At 35.3% G+C, this 23,902-nt stretch overlaps 1 protein-coding gene across 5 annotated transcripts in view; it reads left to right on the top strand.

Moving 5' to 3' along the window:
• HSPBAP1 (HSPB1 associated protein 1) overlaps positions 1 to 6,801 on the top strand; it is a 69,778-nt gene extending 62,977 nt beyond the window's left edge. For all 5 annotated transcript variants that reach the window (XM_081736052.1, XM_081736056.1, XM_081736053.1 and 2 more), the window contains one exon: positions 6,284 to 6,801. In XM_081736052.1, coding sequence (XP_081592178.1) covers positions 6,284 to 6,763 — 480 coding nt within the window. In that variant the 3' untranslated portion in view covers positions 6,764 to 6,801. The remainder of the gene's footprint in view (positions 1 to 6,283) is intronic.
• The last annotated feature ends 17,101 nt before the right edge of the window (positions 6,802 to 23,902 follow it).

Here is a 23,902-nt window from a genome sequence, read left to right on the forward strand (position 1 = left end):
ATGATGCATTATTCAACAAATAACATATTAATAGTTATATAATAGTTTAATTGAAGATCAATTCCGAACTCTGTTTTAACAGCCTGTTCATCAATTTATACATTATAATTAGAGTACACTCATCACATATTATTATATTATTTATATCTACTATATATTCATTTTCCGTATTTCACTATTATTAAAAATCATCTTTATACCATTGTAATTCGTAGAAAACTGTTTTAATAAGAGAAAGTAGAACCTTCATCTACATATAGGCATCATACAATAATCTATCGGACACGGTTTCATAAAGACTGCACATTATGTTACCTGATATATTAATTTTACACAAAATATTTGGTCTAGGAATTAATTCGTGCGGTTGGTACGCACACATTGAAGCTGTAGTACAAACACTAAATACATAAATACCTTAAGAAAAATATTGTCCATCGCTAGCCACCACTTTCGCCCATCTGTCAGGCAATGTACGGATTCCGTGGCGAAAGAAGTCCTCATCCTTGGAAGCGATCCAGTCAGAGACCCATGTTTCGATATCTTCTGAAGAAGTAAACCGCTGTCCAATCAAATCGTTGTTCATGCAATCGAACAAGTAGTAGTCCGAAGGAGCAACGTCTGGTGAATACGGCGGGTGGGGTAAAACTTCCCATCCGACATTTTCTAAATAGGTTTTGACCGGTTTTGCGACATGTGGGCGAGCGTTATCATGTTGAACAATAAGTTTATCATGTCTGTTCTCCCATTCTGGTCCTGTTCTGGCCAGAGCTTGCTTCAAACGCATTAATTGTCGTCGATAACGTTCTCCATTCATAGTTTCACCCGGTTGCAGCAGCTCATAGTACACCACACCTTTCATATCCCACCATATGCACAGCATAACCTTTGCACAGTGAATATCTCGTTTTGGTTGTGATGGACCTGGTTCACCTGGTTTCACCCAGGCCTTTTTTCGTTTAGGGTTCTCGTAATGGATCCACTTCTCATCACCCGTAATAATTCGATGCAGAAACCCCTTTCTGCTCTGTCGTTGAAGCAGCAATTCGCAAATGGTTTTTCGTCTTTCAACGTCTCTGTCTTTCAATTCATGTGGAACCCAATGTGACATCTTTTGAATCATTCCCATGGCTTTCAAGCGTTTGGAGACTGTTGTTTGATCAACGCCTAATGCTGCTGCAAGTTGTTCCTGCGTTTGACACGAATCCTGCTCGAGCAATGCTGTCAATTCTTCGTCTTGAAATTTTTTTGGCTGTCCAGCTCGCTCTTGGTCTGCCAAGCCGAAATCACCACTTCTAAACCGTGCAAACCACTTCTGACACGTTCGCTCAGCTAGAGCATGGTCACCATACACTTCCACCAAAATACGATGACTTTCAGTCGCACTTTTCTGCATGTTAAAGTAATGCAGCAGGACACCCCGCAAAAACACTTTATCAGGCACAAATTGCGCCATGTTCACTTAACTACAAACTGGTGTTGTTGACGCTTTAATCCACTGCCCTATACTACGAACGATACGCGATGACAGGGGTTTGCAACACATGTGTGGATACACGGAACTGTGGGACGCTCCGTTCGTTGCGCCATCTCTTGTCCACTCGCACGAATTAATTCCTAGACCAAATATATAAGTATAAACTACAAGTTTCGACGTTTGATCCGAGGCACACATGTTTTAACGACACATTTTCTATAATCCATATTAACTCACTCACAAAATGTCTTCCTTACTATACATATAATTTATATATGTTTGTTTATCCAAAAACGATTCGAAAAAAAATTAATTTCTTTTAGATTTGGAATGTTTTAAATCATCTGGTACGGACTAGTATACCTTAAAACATTCTCAGGAACAGTTTGCAGTGTGTCGCTCAGCTATACAATAGCGGCGCATTACAGACTCCAACTTGTCTAATAAAAAAATATATTTATATATATATATATATATTTCATGCTGAGCAATCTCGTAAAACTTGTAACACTAGAACTTGTAATACTAGAAACTTATAATCAAGTTTCTTGAAACATTTAGATAAATAAAATTAACTTAAAAGGAACATTAACCACATTTAAACTTTGCCAATTTAACACAGTATTCAACAACAACAAACACGTAGTATCCATCCTAACACCAATAGTTTTTTTTTTCTTCTTCTTACGATGGCAGTTTCCTCGTTGGTTGTCCTTATACTGACATCGTACTCTCATATCAACTTTCTTCTTTTGCCTCTTCCTAGGAAACATGCATCTTTTTCTTATCTTTCTTAGTTTGTGAGGTTTCCACTGCTCCCATTGTCTTTTCATATTTCTTTTGTTCCTCCTTTGTCTGTAGATTATCTTTTTCTTGCACTTCCGTTTCTTCCTTTATTTATTTCTATTGTTGTCCTGTTTCCTCCTTTCTTTTGATTTCTGCTTCTTGCACTTCTCATCCTTTTTCTTTTCCACTTTGGTCTATCGATTACTTTTTCCTGGTACTTCCCTTTCTTTCTTTCTTTCTTTCTATGTAGGTTTCGTCCATTTCTTTCTTTTCCCAGTTTCTTGTTCCATGTTTCATCCGATTTAACTTTCCTTCTTTTTTTCTTTGTCCTAAGGTTCCATACATAATTTCGAGCTTTCTTTTCCTTCTTCTTCCAGCACTTTCAATTGTTGGTTTTCTTCCTATCTATACATTTTGTCACCGTTGAAAATACTTGAGATAGTTCTTGTCCTCTTCCTCAATAATAACTTCCTGTCTTCCTCTTCATCATCTTCTTCTTCTACTTTAATTGTGTCACTTTCAATACTTTATTCTTCAGTTTCTATCATATCCATTATTTGTTCTTCGTTGGCACTATCTTCTTCGTCCTTTCCAACTTCCTTAGCACTATATTCTTCGTCCTTTCCAACTTCCTCAGCACTTTCTTCTTCGTCCTGTCCTACTTCTTTTCCTCTGTCAATGATCTTCTCATACTCGTTTCTATCTCCAAACATCGTATTCCTAAGTTCCAAGAACTTTTTGTCAAGTTGTACAGTTAACAATGAAAACTTTTGGTCAAATTTATTCCTTAAATGTTGTTCAAAATCAATGTTGGTTCGTTTAAACTCACTCCTCCTACCTCTCAGGTATCCTGAGAAGCTTTTATCAGTCTTAATAATAGTTTCTGTTTCTGTTGTTTCCATTATTTTCATGACGACACCTCGGATACATCTACCGCTTCCAACTGTATTACCGCTTCACAAGATGTTGTTTTCTTTACTGCCGTCGTATCTTCATCAACACCCAAAAGTCCTACGTCAACGGTCGCCATTTTGTTAAACCCCATCTTTCATTTCTCTGTAGAAGGGTTATTACAATTCATATTTTGTCATATTTTAGGTTCTGGTGTTGATTGAGACTCCCACAGTAAAGAACACTATATCAGAAGGTCAATTAGCAGCCTATAATCCCTTGTGATGTCAAATTGATGATGCATTATTCAACAAATAACATATTAATAGTTATATAATAGTTTAATTGAAGATCAATTCCGAACTCTGTTTTAACAGCCTGTTCATCAATTTATACATTATAATTAGAGTACACTCATCACATATTATTATATTATTTATATCTACTATATATTCATTTTCCGTATTTCACTATTATTAAAAATCATCTTTATACCATTGTAATTCGTAGAAAGCTGTTTTAATAAGAGAAATTAGAACCTTCATCTACATATAGACATCATACAATAATCTATCGGACACGGTTTCATAAAGACTGCACATTATGTTATCTGATATTAATTTTATACAAAATATAAAAGTATAAACTACAAGTTTCGACGTTTGATCCGAGGCGCACACATTTTAACGACACATTTTCTATAATCCATATTAACTCACTCACAAAATGTCTTCCTTACTATACATATAATTTATATATGTTTGTTTATCCAAAAACGATTCGAAAAAAATTAATTTCTTTTAGATTTGGAATGTTTTAAATCATCTGGTACGGACTAGTATCCCTTAAAACATTCTCAGCAACAGTTTGTAATGCGTCGCTCAGCTATACAATAGCGGCGCATTACAAACTGCTGTATGGGTGTTTCAAAATTAATAATAACCAACAAGTATTCGTTCGCACAGTGTTGCTATGCAAACAGTTGCTTCATTCTATGGGAAATATGAACACATTTCTACTATTGCCTTGGAGAATCACAGAACAATTAATGCTGAGTAGAATGTTGCTACCATTTGTTTTCCAGAAGTAGTCAATACATTTTAAGATTCCACAGGCCCATGACGATGGAAGCTCTCACACAGCAGCTCAAACACTGGAGTTTCTGAACATTGAATATATTAAACTCGTATCTCACTCTACTTATTCACTAAACCTAGCTCCCAACAATTTTTCTTCTTCAAAGATAAGATACAACGATTTCTAAGCCCAGAAAACGCAATGCAAACATACGGAAGGGATGTTTTTGAGGTAACTAATGCTGAGTGCCATAACTGCTTCAATCAGTGACAGTTTATTTGTATGGAAAAGGAATACTTCGGCAAACAATAAAAATATTTGCATTCTGGTTGTCATATTTCTCAGTTTTCGGGTACTTTCAGTACAACTTTCGTATTTGACCATTTTTTAAAATTTCTTATTTCATGAAAAACTGTGGGGCAGAGGCATAGAAATTCCATTCCATTTCTTCCTGCAGGTTTTCCGTAAGCCAGTGAGGGTGATGTAGACATTTTAACGATCCAAATATGCAAAAATTCGTTGATTTGGCATCTTGGCTTTCGGCAGGGGTATCATATATATACTATGCACGCTCACGAACACTGTGCTGAGAATCAGTGACAAATAAGAAGTAGAGAAATATGAATAAGTTTCGAAAGTTCTTCTTGAAATTATTTTACTTTTATGTAATAGACATTTGGGCCGTAATTCATTCAAATCGATATACCTGAACTAGACTTTTTTTCTAAGTGCATAGTCTAGACTCAGGACAAAATTATACACATACATTTGATTTATGACAGATTAATTGAAATCTAATTACATACACGAGTATAACACATGTATATATATTCGGAAAACTGCATACACGAACTGAAATATATATAAACATGCGTACTTACTTTTAATATGACAAGCTTCGGAAAGTTATTGCTAGCATCCATATTCAAATTATCAAGAAACACTTCGTCTAAAACTAGAGGTGTGTAGAAATGTTAGCGACAATTTCAAAAAAGCGCCAAATGCAAAGTACGGTTAATCATCATATATAGGAAATCGTGTTCATTAAATCACTTAATTCCAAAATATTTAATTATGACGCTATGTAATAATAAAATATTTACGGTAATATTTAAATATCTACGGTAAAACATAATAGAAAATTGCGGTGTTAAAATAACTGTCTGAGGTTACCACTTTCATGGTCTTACTTCAATACTCTTCTTATATCCATATCAGAAATATCTAGTAACTGACAGCGAGACTTTATTAGTTACTATTTTTTGCTTCGAGCAAAGCTTACGCGGTATATATATATTTATATATCATTTGTACCAAGTAACGTACAACGCATTATGTTTCCTGTAACCATTCACGAAAATAGTGTTGTGTATATTAAAATTTTCTGACAACATTTATGTGAGTAACAGTGTAACAATCTTACGTGCAATATGCCCCTAGTGCAATTAAAAACATGAGATGGTAGTACTGTTATCAATGCAAATGCTGTTATTACGCTTAGAAGATTATTTTAGTGAAGGATTACAGGAATTATAATACGTCGTGCGTTATTGGTATAGTGACACACACACACACACACACACACACACACACACACACATATATATATATATATATATATATATATATATATATATATATATATATATATATATATATATATATATATATATATATATATATATATATATATATATATATATATATATATTTCCGTGTAAAGTTTTGCTTATAACAAAAAATAAAACCTAACATAAATTCTGTCAGTTACTAGATATTTGTGATATGGTATAAGAGTATTAAAATAATACAGTCAAGTGATAACATTAGGAAGTCGTTTTAATACCGCAAGGCGGAATGATTTGCGAAAGGCGGAAGATCATCGTTCTTTCCAGCAGAAAAGAGTACAAAAGCCTGGTTATTATTTGTCAATTTATCAAATGTCATTAACAGTATATATGTATATTTTTTTAATTGTTAGTTTAATTGATATAAAGGAATAGTGCTTGTATCATTTTGCTCTCTGATAAAAGAATTTTAATCACTTTTCAGGATGACATCGGGGAATTGAGTACCACTACTTTGCTGCAGTACATCGATTTGTCTCTAACAAGATGCGTGAACAGTACTTCCAAACGAAAACGTGATGATTGTAATACTGGAGTGAGGAAAAGATTTAAATCTGATGACAACGGTCTACATGCAAGTTGTGAAACTGTTGATGCCGATGTAGATCCCTCCTCAGTGTTTAGTGGCGAGTGTAGTAATAGTGCAGTATCAACAAATGATCGATATAAAATGTTTGGAAATGACACTTTAGAACTTTACAGAAACTTTATATCTCGTGTTAAGAAATATACGGTTTGTGATTTTAAAGAAATGCTGCTTCAGAAGATCAATAATTTTAGAATTTCTGAACTAGATAGCACTGTGAAAGAAGTGAGTGATGTTCAGGTATTAAAAAGAATATTAAACGCTCTTTTTGACCCAGAAATATTAGATAAAGTTGTTGAAAAAATAATGAAAGAATAAGGAAAGAAGTTGATTATAATAAATGTTTTTTATCGTTATTATTATTATCACTCATTAGTTATTTCTACTTGGAATGTTCTACCTGTTTCCTATGTAAATACATGTTCGAAGTGGATCTGGAATACTGGACTTAAAAAGCTGTGATGGAAGCAGGGGAATAGAACTACAAGTAGAGTACAATGATTACCCATCTGTTTTACGCGATGTGTTGTTTCACTACCAATGCGAGTGTTCCCGAAAAGTGCCTTTGTCCGGTTATCTTTATTGCCGGTAAAACTAGGGAGAAACATGAAAAAACATCGATATCAGTAGGATAATTGCAAGGAAGAATATTTGAAAACATTCTGCTGTTTTCTGATATAACGTGTGATTCGTTCGTCTTTTGCGTAGGAAGTTAAGAGGAAACTTGTCTCTGGTTTTGAAAGGGTTGGAGATTCAAGAATCAAATAAAACCACATTTACTTGCAATGTCAGTATTACAACCTCCATGCCACAGAAAAAATACCTTACGTTAAAATATAATATACAGCAGAAAATAAATCAAAATTACAATATATTTTGCTGCACATAATGCAAATTATTTATATTTCTTTTATTTTGTTTTAATCTAGACATAACGCTTTAAACGTAAGTACTGTAACGCTTGAAATTCCTAGTTACACCGCATGGTGGGGCTAGCGTAGATAGGTCCATTCGAAGCGACAAGGAAGACTATATGCGCGTTTGAATTATGATTATATTTATTTGCTATGGTTGAATATTTTATAAATATAAAACATAATTTTTCTCACCGACTTTATAGACAGTATTGACTTAATTTCGGTGGCAATTTGGTGGACTCGAAAGCGGCACTTGATGTGATGAAATATTAATATCAGTGAATACCTTAAATATTTTTCAAAGCAACTCAAATTTCGAAGCACTGGAAGTGCATGTATTATCTCGATGCAGTCTTCCGGAAATCATAATTGACATTTTTGTCTATTACATAGTTAACATATTTGATTACATTGTGAGAAGCCAAGGACAGGTATTGTAATTGTAAGAAGTCGATTGATGAAGGAGAGTCGTCACAATGAATACCTTGAAGGAGACCGCTGTGTCTTTAAAGCAGGACCCTGGTTAAATTTCACAGTAAGAACGTGCATGTAAGCTGTATCCAAGTCCAGCGTGCTTCTTCTTGTCATCCGCCAAGATTCTAAATTTCCTTGACGTAAATACCTCTTCTCGTTAAGGAACTGGGTTATGGTGACTCAATGGTAGAGCGCTTACCTCTTGTGCGTGGGGTCCCTAGTTCGATCTCCGGCCAAGTAAGATTGTGATGGACATCGTGCTGGTGAGTTATGTCAGGGTACTCCCGTTTCCTCCCACTTCCTCATTCCACCAATTCTTCCATCATCATTCACTTGCTTTAATCATCGTCTCCCTTAGCCGAACATGCACAATCGTGGGACGTTAAACTCAAAGATTTCATTTTTTTTGTTTTGTTTTGTTTTCTTAAGGAATGCCATAAAAGTTCTTCAAAATAATATATTCTGTAAGTGAAGGCTCTTAAGTGGCAATTTTGAGTTCATTTAATTCATTGTGCGTATAAACCTTTCATCAATTTAATTTTCGAATCCACTTACACAAAGCTCGTGAAACTTGAAACCAATGTAGGGGGCCCACGGCACATTTTTCTGACTGAAATACGTAGACACCCTATGAAATTTAGAATATAGTGATAGTTAGGTGATTAGTTTTTTGCTGAAATATCAGAATTAATTACTTGTAAATAGTAGGTCGACACTCATCAAAGTAACAGAGAGTAGATTATTCCTATTGGTAAAATATCGATTATTAGTACAGTATGCGGCAAAACAAACTACTGAAATTCGCGTATGCATGGCGCGCAAGTGCATTGTGGTATGAGCTATAAGCGCCACATGTGTATTCAGTTGTGTGTAGACTAGCGTAGTGTGCAATTGGCGTGAAGATAATGTTACTCACAACAGAGGAGAAGGTGTTTATTGTCGAGCACTATTTCTATTTCTACTCATACGGTGTGAGGCAGCATCTCACTGCAGATGAGCGCTCGTGTACTGTATTGTTCTGGACCTATAGCATATGAAGATGATTTCATCACAGAACATGGCTCAGTGATGAAAGCCATGTGTATTTTGATCTCTACATCAATCGACAGTTGATTATTGACACATTCTTGCATGACTTGCGCGGTTTTTCCCACGCCAAAAATTTGCCGTTACAACAGTGGTTGTAGCAAGACGGAGCTACTGTCCACACTGCAAGTGAGTCATTTACCCTTATGCTCACAAGAGTTTGGACATTGCTTGATTTCCCGTGGAAGAGCTTTTCCATGTCCTTCCCACTCTCCTGACCTCACGGCTCCAGATGCCTCATGTCGGGTATGCTGAAGGAAACACTTTTTCGAACAGATAACCCCCTACCACTATACTGGGATTAAGAGAAAAGATTCAATTTTGTTTTGTCTTTCCAACAACCCGTGTTCACTAACACGTTCATCGATCTACAGGACCGCTATGAAGAATGTGTGCGACGTAATGGTCAACATTTTAAACACATTATATACAAGCGCGATTCCTTTTAAATTTACAATATGTGTAGAGTAACATTTAGTTGACAACATTTCATATGTTTCTTTATGTTGTACAACAAATAAGTAAATAAATGTCAATGATGTGATTTCAGTACTGTTTGTTTTGCCGCATACTGTAAATGACTTTTAAAAAAATCGCACGCTTGATTGATTTTAACTTACATTGTAGAGGAAGACTGGGACATTTGGAGTTTTGAACACTGGGAGGGGGATAGCTTGTGTAATGGCTAGCGCGTGTGCCTTTGGTAGACGCGGTCTTGGGTTGGATTCCCGGTGGGAGAACACAGAAAAATTAATTCCAAAATCATTGAATTTCATTAATCATCCATCTCTTTTAGCGTAAGGAGCATAAACATAGAACAGTAAACTAAAACTATTAATTTTCAGTTTTTGGCGGATAATGTAAATTCGAGACTACTAAACTAGTAAGAACTGAATTGCTAAGCAGCTGTACTGTTAGCTTGGCACTTATTATTATTATTATTATTATTATTATTATTATTATTCTGTGTGCACCTGAGTTAATGATGTTGCAAATGTCTTCCCATACGTATAGTTTTCAACCTCATGTAGTCTCAAGTAGTAGTCCGTTTTTTTCATTGTCAATTATTGCGGTATTATTTTGTAAAATAATATTTTTCGCGTAGTTAATTTCGTGGCAAATGTAATTTACAGCGAAGATTCTTTTACTTGAATCATAAGGATTTATTATCGAGTTTTGACGTTGTCCTATTTTAGAAATGCAAAGTTCTTCCAAAACTTCCTTGTTAAGCCTACAACCACCACATTACTTAAAGCGACAAATTTTGTGTAACAATCTGCAACCACATCTTTGCTAAATTAAACCCTTGACTACATTTACGCATAATTAAAGGCGATACATCGGATTAACAATTTCGTTAATGGTACAAGAAAAAATATTAAAGTGTGGTCATCAATGCTGGCTTTAGTTTTCACGTATAGTAAACTTTTCCATGTATATATAAACCCATCGAAGCAATATTTACTTGACATTTTTGGCCCAGAAAACGCGGGTTCGATTCACATTGGGAGCTCAGGTGGTTCGGATTCCATGTTAAGCTAAATCCTCGTCTAATAAGGAGGGTGTCCGAAGTGTGAATCTCAGATTTCAAAAATGTTTGTGCAGATCGTTAGGGAGGCTCATGGAATAAAGATCGGCACAACAAATTTCGGCGGAACCCCATATTTGGGTGGGGCAGTGCCCCTTTTCGATTTTCGGCTTTCGTAGTAAAAATCGGCCTTTTGATTTGAAAATTGACTTACTGTTGTCGACAATCGTTATCATTCGTCTTCATGTTCGTAAAGATACATCAATTGTAGGTCGAGAATCCCTGTATGTGTGGGGGGGGGTCCCCAGTGGCGGATCTAGAAGGTAAAAACTGGGGGAGGTCGACTCCAGGCTATGATACTATATCATGAGTTTACTATAAACTTTCAAGAATATATAAATAGTAGCTTCAATTATTTTTGTCACTAAAAAAACTAGGAGCTACCCTCGGCCCCGGGCTATATCCGCCACTTGGGTCCCCCTCACAAGTGTGATACATGTTGCTCCTTCATTTTGACGAGCTGAATTCAAACATGCAATTAAAAGTTTTTTAAGGAGCACATGTGCAGCACAGGTCTCTACCTAGTTTCTGGGATACCGAATCACAAGTTGAAAGACAACTGAAGGGCTGAAGTTTGGCAGAATTCGTGCTTACTTTATGTGTTGTATATTTTACAGAAATGAAACTACTCGAAAAAGTGTTCCGTGCAAAGACTTTTGCAGCATTAACTACATTTCAGTAGTGTTATATCTTTGCACTAACCACATATGATAGTGTCGTTTAAGGAAAATGAGAAACTCACTGGATTAACAAATTCTGGCGGCCTCGCATCTACATATCCGGATTTATACCAACTATATTCGAACACATCATGGTACCTTGGCGATGATAGTTGTTCATAAACTAGCAATTGCAATTTTGTAATGTTATTACGTTGTGAAGTTGTATATCAATTTGGTATAACATTACGAAATCTCTTATTTTCCGTACAAAATTCTTTCATATTCTAAAGCTCCAAATATCCAGTGGTTGTAGAGCCCAAGTTGTTCCCGGTGGAATCTGTTTTCATAACGTTGTTTCGTCCGGAATGTGTTGCTGCGTCTCTTTCTCGTTAAAAGATGATCATGAATCTACGAGCAAGACACTTTTGTCCCCTATGTAAGGAACTAAAATGTCACGGATTCACTCCTTCAAATGCAGCTTACCCATCTTTCCAGATTTTAATGCAGAAGCCTTAACATTTGGGGGCTGGAATAAAGTTTTCTTGACCTGTGCTCCAAATTTTCCTGTTGGCTCTAGGAATACAATCTATAATGGCCCAACTATTTTTTTCACGGGCAGACATAAGGGGTATTATTGTATAGCTATGAGATAAGGCATTTTTTGATTGTGCAGAAGCTTCTACTTTTTCCCCACCTTGTATGCCTAACATACGATTATAGTGCAGTTCCATTGCAAAAACACTTTGATCAGAATTGTAAGTATTGTCTATATAGAATTCCGGTAACGTATCCCTGATTTCTAGCTGGAAAGATATGGCCGAAGTTTCTATCTGTTCTGAAGTGTCAACATCTGCTCGCGACACGAATTTTGTTATTTCTCGCTACAAAATATTATGTTTCCGTTTAAAACTGATGCATCAACATTTGGGACCCTTAAAGCTTTCAAGATTAATTTATTTCGCTTTTTCAGTTGCCCATTTCCGAACATCCATGTCATATACAGGCATGAAATCTCTTTTGGCTTCAATCCATACAGTAAGCACTGATTCTGCCAAACTTCTATTTCAAGCCCATCAGTTCTCTTTCAACTTGTGATTCAGCATCCCAGAAACTAGGTAGAGAACTGTGTCGCACATGTGCTCCACAAAGAACTTTTAATGACATATTTGAATTCAGCTCGTCAAAATGAAGCGGAAATATGTATCACATTTGTGAGGCGTACCCCCCCCCCCCCCACACACACACATAGGGATCCCTGACTTACAATTGTAGTATCTTTACGCAAATGAAGACGAATGATAACGATTGTCGAGAACAATAAGTCAATTTTCAAATCAAAAGGTTGATTTTTACTACGAAAGCCGAAAATCGCAAATGGGGCACTGCCCCAACTAAATATGGGGTTCCGCCGAAATTTGTTGTGCTGATCTTTATTCTATGAGCCCCCCTAACGATCTGCACAAACATTTTTGAAATCTGAGATTTACACTTCGGAGACCCTCCTTGTAAGATAGCCTCGTTGCTGAAAAAGTGCGCTGAACTCCAACTCAACCAATAAACATTTACTTCAAGTAAATCTGATTTTTCTCTACTTTCATAAGTGGTCTAAATATATGCCGACCATCGTTTTTTAACGATATATCAATTTACAACTAGGAACAAAATTCCATATTTTGAATGTAATATGCCGATAGCACTGCTAATTATTACCACTCTCTAGCTATTTAAACCACACAAGAGTTTAAAAGAAAATTTTATTTTCGCACACACACACATATATATACATATACATATTGTACAATTTAATGCATTGCATGTTCTTGTATGAATCCAAAAGATAATTTAAAACGCTGCGATCATCCGAACTGAGTATTTGAACATTTTTTTCATGAATTCTTTAACGTTCTTTTTCTGTTATAGAATTATCCAACACGGTACCTGCATCATCGCAAGAATAGTATCATAATATGGATTTGTATAAATGGAGGTATATGGAGTAAAACTGTAACTAGGTTTAGGAATACGAGACTTTCACATTTTACTCACTACACGAACTAGCAAGGAAAGAATAGCACTTAGTGTTAAAATAGTCGAATGGTAAACCGCAGGAATAGTTGAATGATACATCCCAAGATCAGTGGTTCGATTTAGTATAACTATAGTAACAAGGAGGAATAGAGGTTGATAGTATGTCAGAAAAATGGAACATTCCATAATGACGTTATCTCACCAAAAAAAACGTGTGTGTTATTTGAAAAGAATCGTCTAATGATTGTCTGCACAACAGATGCAAAGTTTTATTTATGGTTTTATTTTCTAATATAAAAGTTTGTGGTTATATTTGCTTAATCAAGTCACATTTTTCTTTCAAGCGACAATAGGAGAGAAGAAAGTAAGAGAAATCGAATTTGAGAATTCAGCCAACTTATACGTTTCATGAGTTGTACAAACCCAAAAAGTGTTTTCTGTGTCTGTTCATCTCGCCCATTGTAAATATGTCCATTCGCCTAGAGGCGACCGTTCAACATATCTGCACCAAATTTTAAACTGAAGGTTTCTAAAACATCTGAACATTCGTCCTAGTCCCAAAATTAGAGATAGCTTACTTAAGAGTGAAAATAAAGAAAACACGATTTTCTCGAAAACTTTATATTTCATATATCAATATTTCGTTAGCAGCCGTATACGTACTGTAGTATAAGTTGTTGAAACTATTAGACATACAGCCTTTTTATAAATATTTTTATATCTAAGGCTAATATTTACCAAAAAGAAAAAAAAGGAGAGGTTTTGGGAATTGTATATCCTAGGAGAAAATGGGTGCTCAAGTAGTTTTTGTGTGTGTTCACCAGATTCTCGAAACTATACGGCGTACAACCTTGAACTTTTGTATAGATGTTCGTCTTGAACCCTAAGCTATAGATAAGACGCGAGTTCGTGAAATGTTTTCTAAGGGGGTGATGACTCATTTTATATATATAGGGGAGCTTGCCCCAGTACCGTACACCAAAGCATCTTTTCTCTTTGCTTAAAAACCAATCAATTCGGCACAAGAAAAAACACTGACAATAATCACAGCATTAATAATAATATAGTATAACAAGAACATTTTTAATATAAGATTAACTAACTAACTAACTCTATGGCCTATGGAACCCGCAGGTTCAGTGCCGCGTTCACAAAAGCTCTCCACTGACTTCTATCCTTAGCTAATTGCATCCAGTTTCTACTTTGTATTCCTATCTCTCAACCCAAACCATGGCTTACTATACATAATTGGTCTAGATACAGAGTAATTCTATTATATCGCCTTCTTTTTGACACCGCCTTAACGCCTTATAAATTATATCAAATACATAAATTGACTACACCTTTATGTTGGTGTCAGCGTGATATTGGATCTTTGAATCATTTAATTTTTGTTTGTGAACAATTTACTAAAGGCAGATCTTATATGATCAATAAACTTCACAGAGCACTTGGTTATGGACCTTTTTCTGTTGAACAAATTTTAGCTACGACCTCTTGGACTCTCATCCAATTATTGATTGAATTTTTACAGATAAATGATATCCCGCTCTAAAACTACTAAACCTGATGCAAATATATTCTTCATTTTTATATGGGTAACTTAAAAAAATGAAATAATAATAATAATAATAATAATAATAATAATAATAAAGGAATAACTTCAAGGCATTTGATAATGTATCTGGCGAAAGTTCTACTATCGACTTCACCTGTGATTTTTTTTCTTTTTTCCAATTTGACTTCTAAAGCTTATCAAAATACAAAAGGCAAGAACACCAGTGAATAATAATAATAATAGTGGTAGTGGTGGTGGTGATAATGATAATAATAAACTGACTCAATCCTCAGTGGAAACATGATATTGCTTGACAATCTTCATGATATATATGTCTTGTTATGCTTCACTCTCATCAACAGAGAACTATCCGTAATCCATTTGAAATTTTTCATCTTCTCACTAGGAAAATTTTCAAGATCATTATTAACATGGTTATCTAAGTTCAACTATTCCTTTGAGGTCTGGTCTTCAGTGCACGCAACATGTATCTTCTTCAAGGTTTTTACTGGACGCAACGAGTTAAAACTGTACGTTAAGCAATGACTTTAGTAGAGATTTATCAATTTTTATTTTTTCAGCAATTCCAGGGCCATAGCGGACTTAACTACTACGGTGCCGCATCTCCTCCTATGTACAACCTCTGTATGAGGTTACAAGAACAAGAACAACATCTGAACATTCGTCCTAGTCCCAAAATTAGAGATAGCTTACTTAAGAGTGAAAATAAAGAAAACACGATTTTCTCGAAAAGTTTATACTTCATATATCAATATTTCGTTAGCAGCCGTATACGTACTGTAGTATAAGTTGTTTCTGTGAGTAAAGAGGTGATTAATTCTTGTTTCCTCGATCGATTTTCTTTTTTCTTTTTTTTAAAAAAAGTGAATGTTTGTATTTCATAAATAAATATTTCATTAATAAGCTGACAATATAGAATGACTCATTTTTCATGAAAAAATAGACGAAAGTTTGCGAGATACGTGTTCTGAGGGGCGATGAGAAAGGGGTACGTTTGAATAAGTTTATGCCGTTCGCCGACCGCAGAAACTATTAGACATACAGCGTTTTTATAAATATTTTTATATCTAAGGCTAATATTTACCAAAAAGAAAAAAAAGGAGAGGTTTTGGGAATTGTATATCCTAGGAGAAAATGGGTGCTCAAGTAGTTTTTGTGTGTGTTCACCAGATTCTCGAAACTATACGGCGTACAACCTTGAACTTTTGTATAGATGTTCGTCTTGAACCCTAAGCTATAGATAAGACGCGAGTTCGTGAAATGTTTTCTAAGGGGGTGATGACTCCTTTTATATATATAGGGGAGCTTGCCCCAGTACCGTACACCAAAGCATCTTTTCTCTTTGCTTAAAAACCAATCAATTCGGCACAAGAAAAAACACTGACAATAATCACAGCATTGATAATAATATAGTATAACAAGAACATTTTTAATATAAGATTTGAACATGAAATTTTTCGATTTTCTAAAATCTTAAAAATGGCGTTGGTCAAAAAACTGTTCCCAGTACCGGACAGATTACTACAAATATCAAATCGAGGACTGGTTGTGAATATGCAAGCTTACAATGTTAGCTGATAGGATGAGCTATATTAGTATTTTCAGTTCAAATTGTCCAGCAGCTCTCCGAACACTAGTTTCCCTCTAACAGACTATCGACAGTTTTCTTGATACTTTCTTCATCCCATTTCGCTTTCCTGTATGGAGCCATCCTTGTACCAGGTCCCTGAAACTACAATTCACCTTAAATATCTTCTCAACTAAGACTAATTAGGTAAGTTCTTTTGTCCGGTACTGGGACCAGGCGATCTATTAGAGAAAAATATTACCAACTGAAGACTATGGAAATTATAGTTAATGTTTCCACATTGTGCGCTTCTTTAATTTTAAGAAATATTATGAGAGTAAAATAAATTTATTTCACGTAGCAGAAGAGGGTAAAAATCTTCTGTAAAAGTTTTATGCGTAATGCAAGACACCAGCGAGGATCAATTTCCAGCGTTTTACTTGAGACTGAGGCGCACGATAGGCAAGTGCCGCCAAACATTTACCCCTGTTGATAAATGCTACAGATGTATGTAGAATAACTACTACTCTCTAGCACCGGAATGCTAAAACTACCACTGTCCGTTACTGGGGCAAGCTCATATATATCCTATATTTTAATCTTGTCTTATATTTCCTATATTTTTCAGTGATTGAATTATTAAAAGTGCATGCCAAGAGCAGTTCTAGTGATGATTTAAATTGCTACATATTAGCAATATGCTTAAATGTGTCTTAGCATTATTTTTCTGAGGGACAGTCACTAATCCTCACTATTTTTTTTTTTAATTTGGTTTTTCCTATCCTCTCATGCCACATTTTCTCCCATCTTTGTTTCCTATGTGCCTATTCTTCCCCAGTGAAGCTTAGCTGAGGAACCTTGCCATGCTCCAGTTTCTTATAACGCAAGCTGTGTTAGCATTTTCTTTAGCAGTGTGTGCAGCAGTATTGGCTAGGCATTGAGGTGTGTTGGTATTCACCAACATACCCCAACGCCTTCTAATATTGCTGTACATAATACGCGTCCTGAAAAACCTGGAAATAAAAGTGTGTTGTGGAAACGCTTTGGAAAAGTTATTGGAAAGCAGACAAATGGTGAAAATCCTGGGGAATGTCCTGGAAATTATTTATGAACTGGAAATGTCCTGAAATGTATGTTATATAAGAGTTGTTAGAAGTATATATATAATTTACAGAGCTATGATGAATGAAATGCTGTTACGTTATTTATTTCAGAGGGAAATACTTTGATCAAATAATTCAGGTTTAATTAAATTCAAGTATTTTATTACAGAGTAATAAGTTGTGAATCTTCTTTTTCCATTAGAAAGATTTGAAGTAATGAAAAATAATGCCAAAATAAAGTTCATCTGTAAATAAAAGAATTAGAAGGATATTAGGAAGGTAAAGAAATAGTTAATATTTTTGCATGCATTAATTAAATTTACGTATTCAAAATTATATATGAATAACAGCATGTTAAAAGTGTTAAATGTCATGGTAGTCGTATAAATAAGAGTTAACTATTTCTTTTTCTTCTGAGGTAGTGCGAATATGTTCTGAATTCTAAATATATTGGAGCTCCATTTTTTAATTTCTTTTTACTATTTTGAATAATAAATAGTTTTCCGTTGAGGTGAAGGGTGGCCTTTTCTTACAATACATTTATATTTTTTTCTGTTCTTCAGAGCATAATATTCCATTGTATAAACCAAACTGTCCTATATTTTTTCAATGTCCTGCTGGGAGGCCATATATAAATTTTTTGCGATCACCAGAGCCGGCGTAGTACTTTGAAATTTTATGCAAATATTGTCCTTACACCCTAGGATGCAAATAAGGCGAGGTTCTAGGAATTGTATAACCTAAGGGGGATGGGGGCCTAAAATAGTTATTTAAAGTGTTTGTGTGATTCACTTGCATTCAATACCGAAGAGGAGTGGAGATGAGAAAAAAAATTCCTCGGTAACATGCGGGGGCTACTGCTAATATATTGTTTGTAATCGAAAAGCGGAAGAACATCTGAACCATTTGAAATGAGGATTTGTATATAGTAAGACCTACCTCAAACTTCTTTTTTATTACGTCACTTTGGTTATAATGTTTATCCTGAAGGAGGTATTGTCATCAAATATGAAAACTTGAATATCTCTCAAAGAAGTTAGGACAACGAAAGTTGGCACATAAAGTGCTCAATACAAACGAGCGGATATCGTTTTTGAACATTTCTGTTGTAGGGGGAAGGGCATACGCTATATTGTAAAGGCATATCCAAAGACACGTTGTCTTGTGTGTGATAGCATAATTCGTTCGATATTAATTTTGCATAAACAGCTCGATATTAATTTTGAATCAATATCTGCCTTGAGCTAGGTTTTTATTATATCACTTTGAATAGAGGGCTCATCCTAAGAGGAGCAGATAATAATCCAAATTCATGCAGAAAATTGAGTATCTCACGACCCAATCAAATTAGAAAGATGAAGCTCGGTTATATAAATTCCTCATTAAAAATAAGTGAAAATATATCCCAGCGTTTTAGAAAATTTACGTTTAAAGTGGGGAGGAGGGACATTTCCAATATTTATTAGCCATATTGAAATGACATTGTGTGCGTTTGTGACACGGAAACCCAACGACTTATTGAAGTTGGACCTTAAGGGAATAAGGGGATCCAAAATTTACGCAGAGAAAAATGTGTATCACGAGTAAAATTAAGAAAATGAAACGGCATATAAATTTCTCATTTCGAATATGTGAACACGTGTCCAAACGTTTAGAAAAAGTACAGATTTACGGGGAGGGAGTTATTTTTTTAATATTTTTTCCCACAGTAAAATTGACGTCTGTTTGTGATCGCATCAGAGGAGAATCACTGAACCACTTGAAATGACCTTTCGACTTACTAAGTAGGCTGCTTACCTCAAGCTTAGTGCCTAGTTTCTATCACGCCACTTTGATTAAAGGATGTACCCTCATGCAAAAAAAAAAAAAAAAAAAGCGTATACTGTAACCCACGATTTTTCACAATTATTCGATTTTCCTTACGTTTATGGGTAAAATTCAGTTATTAGTAAGTGGATATAATATAAAGGAATCCATCTAAGGAGATATTTCCAAAAAAAATAATAAAATAATAAAGATATAAGCAAAAAACAAAATTGAAATGAAATGAAATGAAATCTTTGAGTTTTACGTCCCACGGTTATGCCGGTTAGGCTAAAGGAGACGGTGATGATGAGTAATGAATGAAATGGTGGAATGAAGAAAGTGGGAGGAAACGGGAGAACCCCGAGAAAACCCACGCACACGGTGTTTGTCCACCACAAAGTTCACTTGGCGGGGGCTGGGATCGAACCCGGGACCCCAAGCACCAGAGGTGAACGCTCTACCACTGAGCCACCGCGGCCCCAAAAACAAAATTATTTTCTGTTTTGTACATACTGGCAATAATGCATTCGAGGGATTTTTGCAGTAGCAGAGCACAATTGCGGAGGGAATAACACGAGGAGTGTTGAATCAAGGAACTGGAAAGTGGAGTAAAATATTGCATTTTTTGGCTTAAATCTAAGATTTAAATTGTCTGCCAAATATAAATTAGCTTCTGCAACCAAGATGTTGTACGGAAATATAGAAACATAGAGGAAAACTGTTGCCTTAAGTTTGGAAGTGACATGTTCTATAGCCATGAGCATTTATCTGTTAAGAGAAAGACAGGCAACAAAAGGTAGTCTGTGTGGTCAAGTAGGTAGAGTGGCGGACTGGTAGTTCTTATACTGTTTTGACACCAGACCGAATCCCATCCCATCCATTTTTTTTTTTTTACAAAACATTATAGAAAGCGTATAATTTTTATGTTAAAAAGAACCGAACCAATATAAGGAAATAACTCTTTGTTTCCTCTGATGACGTATTTATTTAGAATTAGTGTATTATCAGTAATAGCGATTGTTTTCAGTTTATGCTGTTGTATAGCTTCTTCTCTCATCCTCTTTTATTGGAAAAAGAATAATTTTGTCTCCAATAAAGTGTGAAAAATACATATAGACAGAAACAGACATCTTATGTTAGTACCAAACGTGATTTATCGTGATGAAATGAACAAGTTTCTCGTTATTAAGAAGGAAAGCTATAGAAAATTGTTAAAGTTGGTCTTCTTAAGTTTTCAGCATGCTAAATGTATATATTCTTTATAAGACTATACTTTATAAGGCAAGATGTGCGATCATACCCACAAATTTAGCTAGTGAGTGAAAGATGTTTTCTGCACAAACGTTTTACAGGTTTAGGTGCATGAAACACCAATACGCCATGGTCTCGCTTATCTGACCTTCGTTTATTCCACACACCGTATTATCCGACATATCATTGCAGGTAAAAAAGTAGCATCAATCGGCAAGAAGAACTGCAAGTTGTGGTCTTAGTCTGTTTTTGATATTCTAAACTCTATTGCCTAGCACGCCCGTCTACACCACGACTCATACGTCTATCATTCAGTGCAGGCACGTATCCAGTTTTTCTTTTCGGAGGAGGCTCAACACGAATCCTCGTAAGCATTTAATTCTAATGTTTCAAAAATATTAATAATAATAATAATAATGCAACAGTTCTGTATTTCTCTTAAACTTTTCTTACTTTTCATTTATGAGCCGGTTTACTTTAACCAAACTGCATTTTAGCACAAACGAAATCAAAAAATATTTTCGAGAGACATGTAAGGAAAACTGTCTGCTACGTATATCATATAACAAAAATAGCAAATGGCAATGAGTTTATCGTTTTAATACATTAACGTTATAAAAAGAACGGAAACGAAATTGTAATCCCATTTAAAAGTGTCCTTTAATTCCACCTGGTATAGTAAAATCGCTCGAACCATCCCCACGCGGCTACAAAGGAAGCGGAACACAATTGAAGGAAACCGCGTGTTTCTTTGTTACATGGGAGGGATAATTCAACATGTCCTTCCAGTTGAGGGTGGCCTGCCAGTTGACCTGCTGAAAAAGAAAGCGATGTTGCAATTTTCACCCTCTTGCTTACTGTTCTTCAGTAGTCTTCGCAGAAAGACAGATTTATCTAGTTCTTTTTTTCGTTACTTTTGTTTTCATTGCATCCTCCTTCCGTCTCCTTTAGCTTGGAGGGCATAATTCTGGGGCGTTAAACTGAAATATTTAATTTAATTTGAATTCGTTGTAATGAAAAGAAAAAAGAAATCAATCATTAGTTTCATGATATGTGCTTATATTACTCTTAAATATAGCATATTGTTAATATTATGTAACTTCCATAACGATAACGCTTGTACGAACCAAACATGTTAAGTAGTTCGCCCCTGTCCTCCACCCCGCAAGGCAATGCCGCAGAAGCCTGATGAGAAAAAAATACAATCTTTCTTTGCCGCTCCCAGAAATCCGTCCTTGACCACCCCTGTCCATACTATTATACTGAATTCCTTTAATGATTGTTGTGTTATTATTATTATTATTATTATTATTATTATTATTATTATTATTATTATTATTATTATTATTATTATTATTATTATTGTTATTGTTGTTGTTGTTGTTATATAATGTATCCATCGATAATAAAAGTTTAACGATGGCAACAACGTATTACTTCGACACCGAACACGTGCCGTTTATGGCTTATTTGGAGTGTTATTTATGAGGGTGGTTATGGCAAATTTTCTGCTTGAGTACAAAGGAAGCCGGTTGGGGACGAATAGAACGTCTCGACTATATCAATGGCATTACGGTATGTTCTTAGAATTATAACAACAACGCATTGCCCACAGTTTGAACACTGACTCAAAGTAATCTGATATAAAAGAACCTCAAAAGGGAAAAAGTCGGTTTATTAAAAAGTGCTTGAGTTTTGGAAGAAGACAGCTTTCAGGACCTCAAGCTAGGTACGTCCCTGATTCAATGCATTATATTTATTTCTTACAAAACATGATTACTAGATGCGTAATATGTAAAATTATATCATAGTTTGACTTTTAATAGGTCTTTTCTTAAAAACATCCATATTAATCTGGCGTTCTGCCTGCCTGTTTTATGTCGAATGAGTGAAATTTTACTGTATTTCCAAAGATAGCATATACACATGGGCTAGAGGTCTGCACGGGCCGGAGTTTTTAACCCGGCCCGGCCCTTTGAATTTATAATCTATAAGCATTAGCGTGTTAAGGGCGGAGTCAATGGAGCCCAGGCTTCGGGACCCCAAGCTCAGGGGGCCCCTTAAAATCCCTCTCTTTAATACTAAAATATAGCAATCAACTTATTATAGACTTCAGACCTATGCTAAATTTCTTTCCTCTCGTTACACTCGTGGTATCGCTAGATTTAAGTCTTTCCATCAGCAGCATTTAACTGTTAATAGTGAATGTAACTAAACTAATTATTGCAAACTTGAAGCATGCGCTGGAACTATTCGTAACAGGGCCCTCTTAAAATAGTCGGCTCCAGGTCCCCAAAAGCCTTAATCCGCCCCTGTCTATAAGCAATATTTCACAAAAAGCTGGTATTTTTTAACAAATGTGTTCGTCATCAAGTTTTCATAAAGTAGTCCCTTTCTCCTTTAAATAATTTCAGAGGCCGCGGTGTTTCACTGGTAGAGCGTTCACATCTGGTGCATGGAGTCCTTGATTCAGTCCCTGCTCGTGCCAAGTGAACCTTCTACTGGACAAACACCGTATGCGTGGATTTTCTCGGGGTTCTTCCTTTTTCTCCCACTTTCTTCATTCGACCATTTCATTCATTTCTCATCATCACTGTCTCCTTTAGCCTAGCCGGCATAAACGTGGGACGTAAAACTTAAAGATTTCATTTCAATCAAAAAAACACTTGCAGGAAGTATGTAATTTCGAATAAAACAAACTACTATATAACATTCTGAGTACATTATTTTCTTTTATGAAATTCTCGCGAACCTTATTTCTAAATCGAAGGGTAAGAAGACTAAAGTCACTCTCTTATTATTATAGATCCATTTCAATTAAAGCAGTTGGGAAAAATTAAAAGGCCATACCCTATATTCAAGTGTGCCATGATCGGTATAACGCGGCACACTGGTGTGCCAGCAAAGTGAACAGTGTGACGCAAACTTTTTTCTGTTTGCAAAAATATTTGTTGATTTTCTGTTATTTATTATTGTTATTATTATCAACGATTCTTCCATGGATCAGCTGTCTATACGGTTAAACAACCACAAGTATCACATTGAGAGAATGAGTATAATTATTTACTTTAATAGTAATAGAAATACTATTTGCTTGTATATTTTACCGGGAATAACTGCATCCGTCTAGAAAGCTAGGACTATCAACAAAGGGATCCAATGTCCTGACCACACACCGCCCCAAAGTCTTGAGTGCCACAAGTTCTCTTCTACGCCTTGGAACAATAAAGGCTGTTGCGTTCAAGGAGAGAGAGAAACAATTTAATTCCATTGCAGTTATATACTTTAACAAATGTTAACTTATATTTATAAATTATGTATGTGATCGTACATTTTCTGTTTATGATTATTATTATTATTATAAATTCTTATTATTATACATTTCTTAACACGTTG

The sequence above is a fragment of the Thermobia domestica genome, chromosome 13, assembly GCF_964235325.1.
Source record: "Thermobia domestica chromosome 13, izTheDome1.hap1.1, whole genome shotgun sequence".
In the NCBI taxonomy this organism is placed as follows: domain Eukaryota; kingdom Metazoa; phylum Arthropoda; class Insecta; order Zygentoma; family Lepismatidae; genus Thermobia; species Thermobia domestica.